The 14,880-nt window shown below is 40.2% G+C and overlaps 1 protein-coding gene across 10 annotated transcripts in view; it reads left to right on the top strand.

The window, feature by feature from the left end:
- C2CD5 (C2 calcium dependent domain containing 5) overlaps window positions 1-14,078 on the top strand; it is a 73,761-nt gene extending 59,683 nt beyond the window's left edge. For 3 of the 10 annotated variants that reach the window (XM_040967695.1, XM_040967703.1, XM_040967712.1), the window contains 5 exons: window positions 6,921-6,971; window positions 7,861-7,962; window positions 9,218-9,408; window positions 10,376-10,522; window positions 12,844-14,078. In XM_040967695.1, coding sequence (XP_040823629.1) covers window positions 6,921-6,971; window positions 7,861-7,962; window positions 9,218-9,408; window positions 10,376-10,522; window positions 12,844-12,975 — 623 coding nt within the window. In that variant the 3' untranslated portion in view covers window positions 12,976-14,078. The remainder of the gene's footprint in view (window positions 1-6,920; window positions 6,972-7,860; window positions 7,963-9,217; window positions 9,409-10,375; window positions 10,523-12,843) is intronic. The other 7 variants (XM_040967733.1, XM_040967720.1, XM_040967727.1 and 4 more) reach the window with 3 other exon arrangements.
- Window positions 14,079-14,880: the final 802 nt, after the last annotated feature.

The raw sequence follows: 14,880 nt of genomic DNA, 5'->3' as shown, positions 1-14,880 counted from the left end.
TTTGAATTATTCGAACAGTGCCTAAAATGTTACTTCTTTTTAGGGAGCATAGAAAGGGGCATGACATGGACTAAAGAAGTGACAGAGCTGGGTGCTTTTCTCAGTTCCATTGTTAATACGTGAGAACTTGGGCCAGCTGCTTCACACTCTAGGTGTTAAGTCCTCATAGGTAAAATGTAAAGGAGATGATTGTTTCTAGGCTTTAGAATTTTGTAATTCCTTGAATTTCCTTAGGTTATGACTTTCATTTACTAACATGTTTATATATATATTTAAAGCTTTATTTTATTTGAAAAACGGAGTCACAGAGAGAGAAAGAGTGAGGGAGGTCTTGTTGATTCATTTCCGAAGTGGCCCCAACAACCAAGCTGGGCCAGGCCAAAGCCAGGAGCTTCCTGCAAGTCTCCCAAATTGGAGCAGGGGCCCAAGCACTTCAGCTGTACTCTGCTGCTTTCCCAGGCATATTGCAGAGCGCTAGATCAAAAGTAGCACAGCTGGTACTCAAGCAGGCATCCTTATGGGATGCTGGTGCTGCGTATAGCACTCTAATGGGCTATGCCACAGCACAGGCTCCACATGTTCATATGAAAAAACTAAACAAATAAGAGCTAAACTAGTGCTGAGCTCACACTGAACTTCTGTAATGAAATGTTTCTAAATGTCATGTGATCGGTTCAGCCAATACATTGTACTCCACCCTCAAAGCCATAGCAGTGTTTGGGAGGTGAACAGGGGTAGCAGGGAGGGGTGGGAGTGTGAGGACCCCATCCTCGGGGAGAACAGCTTTCCTACTGGTGGATTTTACTTAGTGGTCTTCTGCATTTTATTTGAAGAAAGGATCTCAAAAAGGTTGAAAACCACTAAGCTCATTCTGCCTTTAGAATCATTGTTGTCGTCATCAACATTCTCTTCATATTACGTCTAATACTAATTCGTGTGTAACTGTTTGTAGCAAGTGCTTAATCGCAAAACCTATGTGTTTTCCTTAAAACATTACATTTTAAAATCAGTAAATACTGAAAAGTGTGTGTCTGCCTTCTCAGTTTGTCAGTTCTGGTTCATGTGACATACTGGCTAAAGTCTGCTTCCTTGAGTCTTTTCGGGAGGATATGGGGTAAACATATCTTTTAAAAACTATTTGAAAGCAGCTTGAAATATGTGAAGTTAAGATGGGTTTCAAAAAGATCTGAAAATGTAGTTATAAGCTCTTACATGAATGAAGTAAAAAGAATTTGTACAGAAGATAGAAATGTCTCAATAAAATGAAGTGCGGCAGTTTGGAAAGTAGGACAGCGATCACTGCACGGGAGGTTGTCTGCCTTTCTAGGCGCAGCTGCAGGAGTCGGTCGGCCATGAGGACTGACCAAGAAATAGTTTTTAAAGGTCTAGTCACTTGTCCGGCTTACCTTCTAGGAATTTTTATATTTCTTATAGCACCAGTAAGTTTGAATTCTATTTTATATTTCATGTTACTATCCACTTTGGAAGGATTCACTAAAATTTTCATTTTCTTTTATGTTGACAGAATAGTTAGAAAAATTATACACGGTATATTTATTAACACCTCCACTCTTTCACTTGTAGATAAACCTTTGATTGTATTTTTGCACTATTGAAAATGAGCCAATATCATATGAAGAAATGACGTTCCAATTAAGTGTACGCTAATCCAGTACACGGAATAAGGCTGGGCATGAATTGTCCATCCATGTTCAGTTTTTTTCTCCTATCATTTGTTATGCCTTTTTTTTCTTCAAGGTAACAAAATCATTTGAAGTGTCTCAAATTTGTGGTTGATTTAGTGTTACCTTGCTAATTATCTTGACTTTTTTCTGATTTGAAATATTAAAAAGTGTTGAGCTTAAGTTATGTCCTAAAGGGTATGGTTGTGTGGAGGGCATCAGAATTCCTTAAGGAGGAACCACCAGGAACAGAGATAGGCAGCCACATAAGTTATTCCTGCTCACTTCTGGCTGTTACAAGAAAAAAGATGGTTTTAGCAGAGTTTTTTTTTTTTAATACCACTTGCATAATTTTTTTGTTTCATATACTCTCCACATCTTTCTTACTCTCTGGAATGGTTTTCAAGAGACTTTAAAATGACATAAATAGAAAAACAAAAGAACAAAAGCAAATGTAGTACAGTAGGAAAAACAAGCAGAGATCATTTGAATAGAAAACAAAACTGATTTCTTCAAAAGATTTACTTTATTCAAAAAGCAGAGTTAGAGAATGAGTGAGCAAGAGAGAGTGTTCACCCATTGCTTCGCTGCACATGTAGTGGGCACTGGGCTGGGCTGGAGCCCAGAGATTCACCCAGGTCTCCCTGGTGACTTCAGGGCCAAAAAACTTGGCCCTCTTCTGCTTTCCCGGGTGTGTTGGCTAGGAGCCGGATAGGAAGTAGAGTAGCTGAGATGTGAACTGGCACCCTGGTGTGATGTTAATATTGTAGGCAGCGTGTTAACAGATACGCCACAACATTATCCTCACAGATTTTTCCCGTGGGCTGCAGATGTCTCAGTAATATTATGCGTATAGATTTTGTAAACAGATTATTACTTTAGATACAGATCTAAAGGCCTAAATCTTGGAATATTTGTTACCAAATTATAGACCTGTAATTAGTTCGGAGGAAAAATAAAAGCTAACTTTTGTACTGTTACGGAAAACATGGACATTTGAGTGTTAGCTTGAAATCATGTCAGACAAGTCACTCAGCTGAAAATAAACTATCTTTAAAAAAATTTTTTTTAAAAATTTTTATTGGAAAGTCAGATATACAGAGAGGAGGAGGGACAGAGAGGAAGATCTTCCATCCGATGATTCACTCCCCAAGTGAGCGCAACGGCCAGTGCTATGCTGATCTGAAGCCAGGAGCCAGGAAATTTTTCCAGGTCTCCCACATGAGTGCAGGGTCCCAAGGCTTTGGGCTGTCCTCGACTGCTTTCCCACACCACAAGCAGGGAGCTGGATGGGAAGTGGAGCTGTCGGAATTAAAACTGGTGCCCATATGGGATCCCGGCACGTTCAAGGTGAGGACTTTTTAGCCTCTAGGCCACGCTGCCAGGCTCGAAAATAAGCTATCTTCTAAATCAATTCTGATTTGGGAGGGCCTTGTAGCACAGTGGGCTGAGCCTGCACTTGGACACCTAAATTTTATATTTACTTATTTATACTAACTAAAAACATCTTTATACATTAACAATTCATTGCATGTCTGCTATGTTTTTTGTGAACAAATGATAACAATAATAAAGAAATTAGCATTTTTTTTCTTGTGTTACTGGGTGGCCAGACAGATAAAATAGCAGGCCATGAAAGGAAGGAGATGCCGAGCAGGGAGATGTCAGGAAGATGGAAACTAAAGACAGGAATGTGTGGGAAAACAGCTTAGATTTCATGATTCTAGATCGCATGAATCTTAAGATCAGATTTTTGGGGGGAGGAATTTTTTCAGTGTTAACATTTTTTGTTTGTTTGTTTGAGAGACCTAAAGAGAGAGATGAGACAGAGACAGAGAAATCTAATCTGCTAGTTCACTCTCAAAGTGCCTGCAGTGCCTAGGAGCCAGCCAGAAGGAAATGGGGAGCCAGGAACCCAATGCAGGTCTACCACGTGGGCGGTTAATTACTCAGAACAAAGGTGACCTGTGCATTTTTTTAAGACTGAGAGTAATTTGGACTAGGCAAAAAGAGGGAGCCTTTCTTGTTTGTGTTTGTTTTTAGATTTGGTTTTATTTGCTTATTTGGAAGGCTTTCATCCACTGGTTCACTCCCCAGATGATCAAACCACTGGGGCAGGGCCAGGCCGAAACCAGGAGTCAGGATCTTCCTACAGGCCTCTCATGTGAGTGGTGGTCTCAAGCACGTGGACCATCTTCCAGTGCTTTCCCAGGCACACAAACAGGGACTTGAGCTGGTGGCTCCGGTATAGGATGCTGGTGCTGTATTTGGCAGCCTAGCCCACTGTGTCATGACCCTGGGCCCCTAAAGTAAATAATCAAGAGTTAATGATCAGTGTAGACCATTATGATGACTGTTTTAATCTGCTTTGTGTTATAACAATGTTTGAGCCTGGATAATTTATAAAGAACAGAACTGAATTTATTATCTATCTTATTATCCAGGAGGCTCAATACCAGTAGGTCATCTTGCTCAATCATAAAATGATAGAAGGGCAAAAAGGACAAGAAGAGGCCAAGTCAGTATTTCTGTAATAGCACCAGTCCCACCCATATGAGGACAGAGCCCTCATGGCCTAATGACCCCTTGTGAGTCATACCTCTGGTCCAAGGCTTTGTGTTAGCAGGTGAAGCCCCTGGTTGGGATTCCACATACTATATTTGAGTACCAGCTTGAGTTGTGGCTCTTTCACTTTCTATCCAGCTTCCCACTGATGTGCCTGGTAAGGCAGCAGATGCTGGTACCAGTGCGTTGGGTTCCTGCTACCCATGTGGGAGACCCAGATAGTTTCTGCTCCTGGGCCCTAGCCTGGCCCAGCTCTGTTACCGGCATTTGGGGGAGTGAGCCAGTGAATGGAACAGCTCCCTCCACTTTGCCCCATCACCCAGTGTTTGGGTGTATGTTACTCTGCCTTTCAGTTAAATGTAATTTTTTAAAAAATGTTGAACCTGTTATTATAATGGTAGTTAAATTTCAACATGAATTTCAAAGGGGATATACGTTCTAACTGTGGCTATAACTAACCAGTTCATTCTCAGGGGCAATGACTGACCACCTAAATGGGTGGAGAAGTTTCACACTTTAGAAGATTGGCAAATGTGCAACAGAGAAAGGAATCCTTGCCTCATTTTTTCTTTTTGTCATCAGTATATTCATTTCTTCTTAACTGCATTGAAGCTGGGTCAGTTTCCTTTTCCACATGGCTGGATAGGCCATGGAATAATGTAACAATCATCTTATATTTGCTCCACTTAGTTTCTAAGGCTGCATTTTTGGGTTGTCACTTAATAGTGACTTTCTTTGCAGAAAGCAAAATCATCTTTTTCTTGTGTAGAATGAGAGCAGAAATCATACAAGAGAAGTGGGATGCTATAGCTTGAAATTGTCTTTATAGCTAGAAACTGGGGGGCTAAGCAAGGAAGTGTTTGTTTCGAACATTCTCTAGAGAGATCCAACTGACCCACACTGAGCATTCACTCCACAAAAGTCTGAAGGATTTCAGTGTGCTTCCATTACTCAGGAAATCTGTTGTCTTGTAGTCAGTCTTGTTATAGATCACTTATTCTGCTGTATTTGTGTGTGTGTGTCTACTTTCTTTAAAGGCTGACAGATTCATTGATTCAACCCCCAAAAGGCCACGATGGGCAGTTCTGGGTTGGACCAAAAAGCCAGGAGCCCACTCTGGGTTCCCCACACGGGTTGCAGGGGCCCAGGTGCCTGGGCCAGCTGTCCCTGTTCCCAGCTGTGATAGCAGTGAGTTTGAGCAGGAGCAGATTAGCTAGATTCCACCTCCCCACTGATGTGCAAGGCCCCTCAAAATCCTTACCTAGGACGACTTCCTGCTGGGTCTGCAGTTCCATTGCACCAAAGTTCCGTTTGTGTTAATTTAAGAATATTACCAAAAGATCACCAAACTAAGTACAGCCAGAAAATACATTTATATAGTTTATAAGGAAGAAAACCAAACCTTACTGACCCAAATTGTTCCCAATGGTTTTTGTGACTTTTTTTTTTAAAGATTTATTTATTTTTATTGGAAAGGCAGATGTACAGAGGGGAGGAGAGACAGAGAGGAAGATCTTTCGTCCGACGATTCACTCCACTTGGCCGGTGCTATGCTGATCCGAAGCCAGGAGCCAGGAACTTCTTTCCGGGTCTCCCACATGGGTGCAGGGGCCTAAGGCCCTGGACTGCTCTTGACTGCTTTCCCAGGCCACAAGCAGGGAGCTGGATGGGAAGTGGAGCCGCCAGGATTAGAACCGGTGCCCATATGGGATCCTGGCACGTTCAAGGCGAGAACTTTAACCATTATGCTATTGTACCAGGCCCTTTGTGACTTTTTGATAAATGACAGTGCTGTGCTTTGAGTTTGTAAAATTCTTTGGAACAAAAATTCACATATACTTGTGGCAGGTGTTGTGGTAAAGCAGGTTAAGGTACGTCTTGTGCTGCCAGCATCTGTTCTGTGGTTTCTGTCCTGGCTGCTCTGTTTATGGTCCAGCACCTGCTAGTAGCCTGGGAGAATCAATGGAGGATGGCCCACGTGTTTGGGCCCCTGCGACCCACTTGGGAGATGGATGAATCTTGAGGCTCCTGACTTGTCTGTCCCAGCTCCGGCTTTTGCAGCCTTCTAGTGACTGAACCAGCAGACGGAAGACCTCTCTCTGTTTCTTTGTCTCTCCTTTTCTCTGTAACTCTGACTTTGAAATAAATAAATCTTATAAATATTTTTTTTTTTTACATAAGCTGGTATTGGTAGAGCATAAACACTGAAAAGAGATTGGCTTTTTTATAGTGTTGTGTCAAATTGCGTAAATTAATAAGCGCTTAAATTATCAGAATATTCCTTGAGGTTACTGGGGAGTGTCTCTGGTTAGATTCCTAGCCGTTTCTTGGCAAGATTGGGGGACAGTCTACTTGTAGCGGCCACCAGAAGGAGCTTACATATTCTTTCCAACATTTCACCCTTTCTTCTGTCCAGTCTTCTCACATCTGCCTTCATCCTAATAATGCTTGTTAATATGTTTATGTTTTCTGTGTCTGTAAGATTTCTAAGTTTTCATGTGTCAATAGAAAGCGCCTTTTAAACCCAAGTGCTTATATTTGGTTTGCTTTTATAAGGAAGCCATGAAGAGCCTCCTTTGTTTCTGCCTTGTAGACGATATTAACAGATAACAAAGATGAGATGCTGGTTTGTACTTAGCGTTTAAGCTAATGCTGTTCATATTGTCTTATTAGAACACCTGGAGAGTGCAAGTTCTAACTCAGGTATACCAGCTGCACAGAGAGGTGAGTTTGTTGAATTAAGCAAATAGTCACCAAAGGTGAAAAATTTAGTTCAGTGGTGCAAACAATTCCAGATGGAAAAAATCCACTGGAAATGGACTAGACACCAGAATGTGACTTTTTATAGTTAGGATGTATTTTTATAAATACATATTATAAATATTATTAGCCATTTAATATCGTTTCCCAGTGCCTAAAGATAAAATTTTAGCTCTTCTACACATGTTTTTTCTTGCCCTTACAGTAGTAAAAATTATTCTTTTCAACAGAAGAACCTCCTAAGGTCACACCTCCCCACCTTCCCCATGTTCTCAATGGGGGAAAAAAAAAGCAGGTGCCAAAAAAAGCAGATGCAGAGACAGAATACTGACAAAACTATTGGTTACTGATGGTGTAAAGAAGTTAATGTAATGCAAGATAACTCGAGTGGTGATTTTTTTTTTCATGTATTCTTCAGTATTTTTGTTTTTATTTTGGATGTTAGAGTCAAAATGGGGAGGGGAGAGATTATACTCCAAGTTTGAATTATATATTCAAGTTGTAAGCTAAAAATAACTAACATGTTGTTAATTAAAGGAAAGGGGGTGGGAGTTGAAGCGCAATATGTGGTCCTTTCGTGTCGTTTATGGTAGACGAGACTGCTGCTCTCCGTGAGAGTCCGCACGAGCGTGCTGTCACCTGGACACTCAGCCGGCTAAGAGAGAACTTGGTTTTAGGCCAATCAGTGTGTCTAAAGCTCGACTCTTCACTAGCTTTCTTATCTGACTTGAAAAGGACCATTCTTTTTCTAAGTTAAGGTTAAATTACCGTCATCAGGAGTGTTATGACCAGTAAGACACGTCATCCATATTTTTTCTTTGTTTTTTCTTTTGTTTTCTGTCTGTGTTTTCAGCAACGTCAGTTGATTACAGTTCCTTTGCAGACAGATGCAGCAGCTGGATAGAGCTCATTAAACTGAAAGCTCAGACCATAAGGCGCGGATCAATTAAGACAAGTAGGCGGATGTTTCTACCACATTATGCTGATCTGAGAAGTGTGTCCCTAACTTCCCACTGGTGAAGGCTAGACTTTCCTGCCCAGTAACAACATTGCCGATCAGTCACCTTGTGGAGTGTGAAAGCTGCAGACGCTAAAGGTCACTTCGGAGACGCTGGTGAAGGACCTTTAGATTTGCTATTTTTAACTAGAAAAATGTGTTTTTAAAATTTTGGGGTTTTTTTTGTGAAATATATGAAATAGATATGTCCTTCTAGATAGAAGGAAATTGCTAGCTGTCTTGTTGAAGAACTACCCTTTATGGACCCAAGGTTTTACTTTTTGTTTATGACATCTGTTGGTTTACTCAGTGTGACCCCCAGAACTGGCTGAAAGTAGGTAACTCTTCAAGTTAGAATCCCAATCACTAGCTCTTTGTTCTTTATCTCAACCCTGGTTGTTGGGTAGATTTTGAGATGACTATATTTGAATAAAAGAGTTTACAACACATTTAAAGAAAAGAAGACAGAGTATAGAACCAGCCAGATCTGACTTGAATTTTAAAAGTGGCATTTTAATAATTATGTGACCTTGGGCAAACTGCTTAGTATCTCTGAGTCTCACATTTGAACTTTCCTCATCTTTGAAATGGGGATGGTAACCCATGTTGTTGATGTATTGTGAGGATATACACATATCTGGCTAAAGGAGGTAATGTGTGAGAGCTATTATTACCTATAAGTTTATCATCAGTTATTGGATAGCTAGCCTTTCATTTTGAAAAGTTATGATTTGGTTTGATCAAAAAGGTTTGAAAAAGATATATATTACACCTGCTTAACAAGGTTTATCTACAAGTTAACAATGATGGAGTCGTCTGAAAAAGGTGAAAAAAAAAAAAAGCTGTCCTGGGGAATGACAACTTTCACACTCTCCTTGTAATAATTTGTTTCTACAGCAGATAATTTTAATGCTCTTCTGCTTTTTCTTTTCCTACACTCTATAACCGATCGTTGTGTGTCTAGCTATACTGCATCAACAGTTTCTTTTGCAGGAATGCCATTTTTTCTTCCAAAAGAATTCCATTCAAGCATCTCCTCTTTTTTTTCTTTCTTTCTCTTTTTTAATTGCATGTAGTGCATGGTAATTTCTTTTCTTTCATGACATGGCTTAGCGTCACAGACAGCTGAATGTTGTCACCACTGTTTGGAAACCTTAGGGAGCGATCAAGTTACCAGGGTCTGTACTTAATGTTTTTTTCCTTCCAACTTTAGCTGTGACAGTTGAAAAAGCGAGTCCAATGGCAGAAGGAAATTTCCGGAATCGCTCTGCCCCACCATGTGCAAACTCCACAGTTGGGGTTGTTAAGATGACACCACTTTCCTTCATTCCTGGAGCAAAAATAACTAAGTATCTTGGGATAATTAACATGTTTTTTATTCGGGAAACCACTTCTCTTCGTGAGGTAATTACGTAGAAATTCCTTCTTTTTTTTTTCTCTTGATTGTAACTAATCTCAGTCTGATGTGCTTTTTCTTTTTTCCAAAACAGCATATGTTTCTACATTTTTCTGTGTTTACTTAATTTTTAGTAACTTACCTGAGTTGATTCTAGAGCTAGCTTACCCTACCAAACTTCATTTAACAAGTAGTAGTATTTCGAGTCCTGTTAAATTTAAACCCATTAATTGTTAGAATTTTTTTTATCGTGTAGTCAATATTTAAATGTATCTGTTTGAAGTTTAAAATAGCCATGAAAGAATGGCTTAGTGTTCATAGAAGTTACTTGCCTGAGCTGTGCTTCACTAGCAATCCTCAAGGGCTCACATGTCAAAGCAGTGTGACTATTATAGGGACACATGTCTGTGTGGTATTTTATATCTTTTAGTGCTGGTTTCTTCACAGTTAAAAAAAAAATGAGACTGCTCATTTTCACTCTCTCCAACAGTATGTGAGAGTCCATTTCTTCAAATTGTTAAGCTCATAGTGAATATCATTGAACTTTCATTTGGTATTAAAACAACTTTACTCGGTGCGGTTGAAGCCTAGACGCACCCTGACTGTTACATCTTCTGTAACACAGGAATTTTGACACCAGAAAGGTGAAAGTTAATACTGGCTTTCTGTTAATGGAAAGGAGCTGCTGAGTAAATTAATATTGTGAATAGAGAAATTTCTCTTTTTAAAAAGATTTATTTATTTTTATTGGAAAGATAGGAAATGGTTTCAGCTTGCATAAAGTTAGCAAATCCTATGCCAACCTGTGTCGAAGTTATAAGTTAAATCTCTACCACGAGGGCAAGTTAGTCACTGTTACTCATTATACTATAATAATTTGCAGTGTTGTGGTATATATCTGTGTGTGTACGTTATTTCATGTTTTGTTTGTATTTCTGTAGCCCCTTTTCTGAGTTCTTGTGCATTGGTCCCTAGGAGGGAGGCGTCAGTGGTTTTCTCCATGCGTTTATTGCGGAGGTGTTCGCGATGGTGAGAGCTCACGTTGCAGCGTTAGGAGGGAATGCTGTTGTCTCCTACATAATGAAGCAGTGTGTTTTCATGGAGAACCCAAATAAAAACCAGGTGAGACACAGTGGAGCATCTCTGACCGGAAGGAGCCTGCGAATTTCACACAGGACCTTATCATTCCACACCACCACCAAATGGGATTACACTTCAGACATCTTTGATTCTGGATGCTTAAAATGTACTGTAGTGACATATAGCTCGGATGTGACTTCACATCTCCAAGCATTAGTTTTAATGTTCTATATTTTTAAACGTATTTATTTATTTGAGACAGAGGGGGAGTGAAAGAACATGTGCTTTCACCTGCTGATTCACTCTCTGGATGCTGTCAGGGACCATGGCTGAAGCTGGGCCATGGGCCTCTTCAGTGGCAGCTGAGCGGCTGGACCAGATGCCTGCCCCCAGCTACTGTGCTGCATCACATTTGGGATTCCCCCTTCTGAGCCACTGCTGACCCCATTTTCTCAGTGGGTGTTTGGAATATCTGAAGGCTAGCTGTGGAGAGCTGAAGATAGCCTTCGGTTTGAACCGTGACACAGTCCAATTCTAACTGCTGTGCTATAGCCAGACTCTGTATTTCTAGTAAGCAATTTACTTTTGTGAATAGCAGATAAAAGGTACCTTGTTAGGTTACATTTTGGGATAAATTTGTTTTGAGTTAAAATCATAACTCACTTATGGTGATTAAAGTTTTCTTTTAAAAATTAAGAACTGTAGGGTCTGGCGTGATGGCTCAGTGGCTAAATCCTCACCTTGGAGGTGCTGAGATCCCATATGGATGCTGGTTCGTGTCCCAGCTACTCCACTTCCCATCTAGTTCCCTGCTTATGACCTGGGAAAGCAGAGGACAGCCCAAAGCCTTGGGACTCTCCACCCACGTGGAAGACTCAGAAGAAGCTCCTGGCTTCAGATTGGCTTAGCTCTGGTTGTTGATGCCATTTGGAAGTTAACCCACAGGTGGAAGATCTTTCTCTCTGTCCTTCTTTCCATAAATCTGACCTGGCTTTCCAAATGGAAAAAAAAAAAAAGAAATGAAGTATTATAAATGAGCTAGCATACTGTCTGTGGTGTCCCAAACCTGCTGCTCTTGAAGCAAAGCATAAATCCTGCTATTTCTGTAGGCCCCGTGATAAATAGATGGAGGTAATTGGCTCTGGTTTGCTGGCTCAGGGGAATGCCCTGAGAGCAGAGGGGAGCAGCATCTTGGCAAACGCAAAACCCAGAAACTTGAATACAGATCTGTTACCACTGCTGACACAGGAACTAGAATGAGTAGGCGGGTGTGAACGTATGTGTGACAGAGCTGCAAAAAGCTCATGAGAAGTCGGTAGGGTAAAGAATTAGACATGGATTTCAAGGAATGTTTTGCACTAGAATAAATTTACCTTTTAATTACATTTCTCCATAAAGTTTTGAATTACCCTCAAATTGTTGTATATATTTTGCTGCTACTTTTATATCTAGATGCAGGGTTCCAAGGCCTTGGGCCGTCATCCTGTCAGGTGAAGCTTTCTATAGCATTTTGGAAGGCACTTCTAAAAGCTTCCTAGAAAAGTAGAATTAAAAGATTAGCTTATTTCGGTACAAAATTGTTTTGAAATCCATGAATAGTTTTTATCATAATATAGTTCCCAAGGACCTTGTGAATGACCTTCATGTGTGTGTGGCTTGAAGAAATATTGCACACATTATAAAATAAGTATTAACACATGACTGTTTACTGCAATGTATTTATAATAGAAAAATACTTGAAACGACTTAAATGCCCAAGACTTTTACTTTTCTGTAGCTAAGAATGTAAAAACGACTGCATTGATAAAGTGAAATTTCTAGAACCCTTAGTTCTGTAGAGCTGAACTAAGTGGCTGGTGTCATTGCCTACAGAAGGGAGAGTGGCTTCAGCTTAAATATGCTGATGTTCAGAAATGATGTTTTTCTTTTAATTTCATGGTCCTATGAATCATTTGAAGCCACTTCTTCTACATATTGATGTGTGGATGGATAACAGAATGCACGCTTTCTGTGCTTTCTGCGATGTTGCTTTTGCCCTATTCTTCATCAGCACTGCATGCCATCTTTATTTTTTTGCCAGAGTTTGTGAAATGTGGTCTCTTAATGTCATTTTAATGCCTTTTCTCTGATTAATAGTACACCTTAGTATTTTTCATATGAGCTTTAGGGGCTTTTGCGTTTCCTTTCCCACAAGTGCCCCTCTTCATCCTTTTTTCATTTTGTTTTTCAAATTGGGTTGTTGTGTTTTCCTGATGATTTGTACGCTTGTGCTTTTTCCACGCTGCAGTACCGTCCCTTGTTTAACAGAAGTGTGAACACGTAGTGGACTGTAACCGAGCCTGTCTTATTGGTTGTTCTTCTAGGCACAGTGTCTTATAAATGTAAGTGGGGATGCAGTGGTTTTTGTTCGTGAATCTGACTTGGAAGTGATACCCACTCAGCAGTCCACTGCCAACTGCCAGCCCTTATGTACCGGAGGAGAAGTTACAACTTGAAGAAAATTAGAAGGAATGAGCTGAACTAAGCAAAATTCATCTCTCTCCACTGTTCTGTCCTTAGTATCAACACATTTTTTTTAAAGTTTGAGTTTAATTTGAGGTGATTAAGAAAGAACAGACACTTCACGAATAGATGTGATCTGTCTGGAATCTCTTGAAGGGCTGAGAATGTCCTAATCCTTAGACGGGCTCCATGGAATCCTGACCTGGCGCTAAGTAAGGCAGATTTCTAAGAGAACTATAACAAAAATGTCGGAAGTTACTAGTAATTTATTCTGATTTTAAGAAAATCATAATTTAGAATGTAAAGATTGCCAGGAAGCAAAAGAATGATCCTAGTATAATTTGGAAAAATAAATCGAAGCCTTGCCAATTAGTAGATTGTCTGATAAGAAGTGTGTGGGAACAGTTGTGAAGAGGTTTCAGAAATCCACTGTGACTTTGCTGATGTGTTTTGTTCTGATGGGGAATTTTGTAACTGCTGAGGGGAAAGTACACGTGGTGTTGTTGACAAAAAAGCTAAAACTCTGCAGTTAACATTCCTGAGTACAATAAGAGAAAGCAGTTTTATAGAAAGCAATTTTCAGAGCTGGAGTCCTTTTACTGACTAAGAAGGAGGGAATGTATGATTTCATACTGGTCACATCTGAGTTAATGTTTAATTTGTCCAGAAGATGACAGTTGCTTAAACTGCGAAGCAAACGTCAACAAGTTTTCTTGAAGAAATGAAAATACAGTAGGAGTGTAAAATCGTTTTCTAATAAAATTATGTTAAACTCCCAAACGAACAGAAAGCTGGTAAGAATCTGAGGATTTTCAGTGGTTAGCTTGTATTGGCATAGGACCTGGAGATATAACTTGAATGTAAATATCCTGCAAGTTGTTGAATGTACGCATAGAAATGCTTTTTCTGTCAATGCCAAATGCCTGTTGTAAATGAGCTGTAAAAATGAACATTCCTCCTTTGCATAATAAAAGTATAAAAATCATTTTCTTCCCCCCAGGACAAGTTGTCCTAAATATTAAGTCATTTTCTTGTTATCACAGGTGTCAATATTTTTCTGTATTTTGTTTATAATTTTATTTTTTAATAAAAAATTTATAGTGAAGGTTTTTTTTTTTGCTTCCTTGATGTGATACTGTCAGTGTTCCAAAAGATTTTCCACCTCATGTTCTTTCCATCAGCGTGTAAAGTACATGTCTTAACTTTGTTTTTTTTGAGGGGAGAGGGCAAATCTTAAAATTGCATAACTCTTTTTTTTTTTGAAGATTTATTTATTTTTATTACAAAGTCAGATATACAGAGAGGAGGAGAGACAGAGAGGAAGATCTTCCATCCACTGATTCACTTCCCAAGTGACTGCAACGGCCGGTACTGCCGAACCAGGAACCTCTTCTGGGTATCCCACATGGGTGCAGGGTCCCAAAGCTTTGGGCTGTCCTCGACTGCCTTCCCGGGACACAAGCAGGGAGCAGGATGGGAAGTGGAGCTGCCAGGACTAGAACTGGCGCCCATATGGGATCCCGGTGTGTTCAAGGTGAGGACTTTAGCCTCTAGGCCACGCTGCCAGGCCCTGCACAACTCTTTAAATTTCAAGCTGAATCCTGATCCTGGTCCTGTCGGTAGGATTTCGTATTGAGTGCCATTTTATGGCAGTGAAAGCTGAGGAGAGCTTGTGTGAGTTGTTCAGAGACACGAAGAGGGAGCCAAGATCCCAGCACAGGCCTTCTGGCTCCAAGAGCTTGAGAGAGCAGCTCAACATTAAAGTGGCTTCTCGTAGGAGATGATATTTAAATTTATTCAGGAAGAATATTTCCCTAGAATTGACCAGTCCTAATTTTGTTCATTCACCCCTTGGTCTTTTTGGTGATTGCCAAGTCCAGAGTCCTACCTAGGCAGAG

This window comes from Ochotona curzoniae, unplaced genomic scaffold (assembly GCF_017591425.1).
Source record: "Ochotona curzoniae isolate NIBS_2020 unplaced genomic scaffold, NIBS_Ocur_1.0 contig_1482, whole genome shotgun sequence".
In the NCBI taxonomy this organism is placed as follows: Eukaryota; Metazoa; Chordata; class Mammalia; order Lagomorpha; family Ochotonidae; genus Ochotona; species Ochotona curzoniae.
Note: the sequence above shows the minus strand (reverse complement) of the source record. Positions and strands in the feature narration are given on the sequence as shown.